Source organism: Sinocyclocheilus rhinocerous, unplaced genomic scaffold (assembly GCF_001515625.1).
Source record: "Sinocyclocheilus rhinocerous isolate Xijiao unplaced genomic scaffold, SAMN03320098_v1.1 scaffold1017, whole genome shotgun sequence".
Lineage (NCBI taxonomy): Eukaryota > Metazoa > Chordata > Actinopteri > Cypriniformes > Cyprinidae > Sinocyclocheilus > Sinocyclocheilus rhinocerous.
In genome coordinates this window covers 164488-166882 of record NW_015647031.1, presented here as the reverse complement: position 1 = coordinate 166882, position 2395 = coordinate 164488, and the positions used below count along the sequence as shown (strand labels likewise).

At 45.3% G+C, this 2395-nt stretch overlaps 1 protein-coding gene and 1 pseudogene across 1 annotated transcript in view; one reads left to right on the top strand and one right to left on the bottom strand.

Annotated features, from left to right (window-relative positions):
- LOC107708331 (transmembrane protein 229b-like) overlaps window positions 1-361 on the top strand; it is a 1290-nt gene extending 929 nt beyond the window's left edge. Inside the window, exon 2 of the mRNA XM_016512524.1 lies at window positions 327-361. Coding sequence (XP_016368010.1) covers window positions 327-361 — 35 coding nt within the window. The remainder of the gene's footprint in view (window positions 1-326) is intronic.
- The window catches only part of LOC107708334 (SH2B adapter protein 2 pseudogene), a 12274-nt pseudogene continuing 10230 nt past the window's right edge, over window positions 352-2395 (bottom strand).

The window sequence follows — 2395 nt, the reverse complement described above, 5'->3', positions numbered from 1 at the left end:
TAAAGGCACAGAAAAACAATTCGTTTGAAATCACTTTCAGAAGGTTTTTTTTTTTCCAGCAGATGAACGATAAAATCATTGACAACAAATCAGAATCAATCCTGCTGTCACGAGTTTGAGAATTTAAAGCGGCAGACGAGCGTGCACTTAGAATAAACAGACGATATCGTCCGCTGGTGTGGACGTTCGCTAATATCGGTATCTTTACAGTTATCTTTATAGTTATTGTTCTTGGTGTGAATGAGGCTTTAGACATAGTAAATGATTAGAACAGCGTCTTCAGTAGTACATTATCTGTGCAATCCATGCTGTTGTTTACATCCGAGTATCTCCAATAACGGGCGAGGATCCGGGTAATTGACCAAACTATGGTGTATGTGCTAATCCTCTACTGATGTTTTTCTTCCCCTAACCCACAAACTCGCATACTAATAAAGAGTTTTATCACAGTGCTCTTCTACCTTTGGTGGAACGTAGAACTCAAGCTGGAACTTCTCTCCTTCGTCCACATGCGCGGCGGTCTTCCTCAGCAGCAACCTGCATTTCTGCCACTGTGCCGCCCCCATACAGTTAGTGTCATCGGCCACCATGTATCTGAGCGCACCCTCCCTCTGGATCTCCAACAGCTCCGCCTTATGGCCCTGAGAGCCCCGCGGCAGCCGCAGCTTCTGGCTCCAGTGTTCGGGCCCCACGGACTCAGCTCCATTGGTCCTCCTGGAGCTCCCCGAGGGGTCTGGTTCTGGAGAGGCCCTGCGGTGCCAGATCTCCTTCACCCCGTCCACCACGCTCAGACTCATGTTGCGGAGGGAAAAGCCCTTCTTGAAGCGAGCCTTGCGTCGCCCCAATGACACATCCTCCGAACTCCAGGATTGGCTCACGGTTGCCATCTTACGGGTGGGGGTCTGCTGTTCCTGTCCGCTGGCTCCGCCCCCTCCGCTCTCCATGCTATCCAGCGATTCGCTCGAGGCCCCCACGTCTTTGCGCCGATGGAAGAGGTCGTGGCTGAAGGGCAGCGTGCAGCTCTGTAGGCCCACAAAGGGCACGATGCTGTACTTCGGAGCGGAGGAGTCTCCCGGAGAGCCGGAAACTTGGTCAAGGGCGGCAGAGAAGCAGGTCAAGAAGTGTTGAGCAAAGTGTTGCGAGAAGCTGGCGTCAGCACCGGGCGAGTCGTAGCATGGGTTCTCGCTGATGAATCGCCGGAACTTGTAGGCAAAATCGGCAGCGGAAGCTCGAGCGTGAAGCTCACAGAACTCCTTCCAGTCGGGCAGCGTGCAGGAGGAGTGCTCCGGGCTGCTGGGAGCCCCGTCGCCATTCATTACTAGGCCATGCCAATGCCCTGGCAAACCACTGTCACACAGACACAGAGAGACAGGTCAGTATGCAAATCAGAAAGTGTGAAGCAAAAGGCCACATTTACATTACATGGTCCAAGCAACCTATTTCTTCCTCCAATGTGGATTCCAGTATTCTCAGATCGGTTTCAGGCCTCATTCATTTATTTCCATATTTGGATATGAATCAGATACGTGCATTTGCATCTGCCATGTAAGAGGACAGATCGGATATTCCTCTGTCAATGCGAGTCGTACATTATTGAAAAAGTAATGGTGGCAAATAGTGCTGTCAAACGATTAATCGCATCCAAAATAAAAGTTTTTTTTACATAATATATATGTATGTATATATATACACACACACACACACACACACACACACACACACATACAGTATATATCTTGAAAATATTTACATTTATATTATATATAAATATATTTAATATATAAACATCATATTTTTCTGAAATATATACATGCATGTGTGTGTATTTATATATACATAATAAACATACACAGTACACATACATATATTATGTAAACAAAAACTGTGAGTTAATTAGTGACAGCACTAGTGGCAAATGATGTTGACTTGTGTGGACGCTTATCCGAGTCAGTATGCAGTGTTGCCAAGTCTGTGGTTTTCCTGCAGAAATGGGGTATTTTTTCCACTGCTGCTGTGGGTTGTTTTTAGTCTGCAGGTTAAGAGATGGGGGGTGTAAACTTTTTTAATTGGATGATCAGGGAAAATTGTACTTATTTTGTCTTCTGGGAAACATTTAAGTATTTATGTAGCTTCTTAAGTGCAGTACCAAATGAAAAAAAATATGATCTTTAAACAAAATAAGAAAAATTTACACATCATCACCCTGTTCAAAAGTTTACACCCCCCAGCTCTTAATGCATTGTGTGGCCTTCTTGAGCATCAGTAAATGTTTTGACCTTTCGTAATAGCTATGCATGAGTCCCTCAGTTGTCCTCAGTGTTAAAAGACGGATCTCAAAATCATACAGTCACTGTTGGAAAGGGTTCAAATATGCAGAAGATGCTGGAAAACCAAA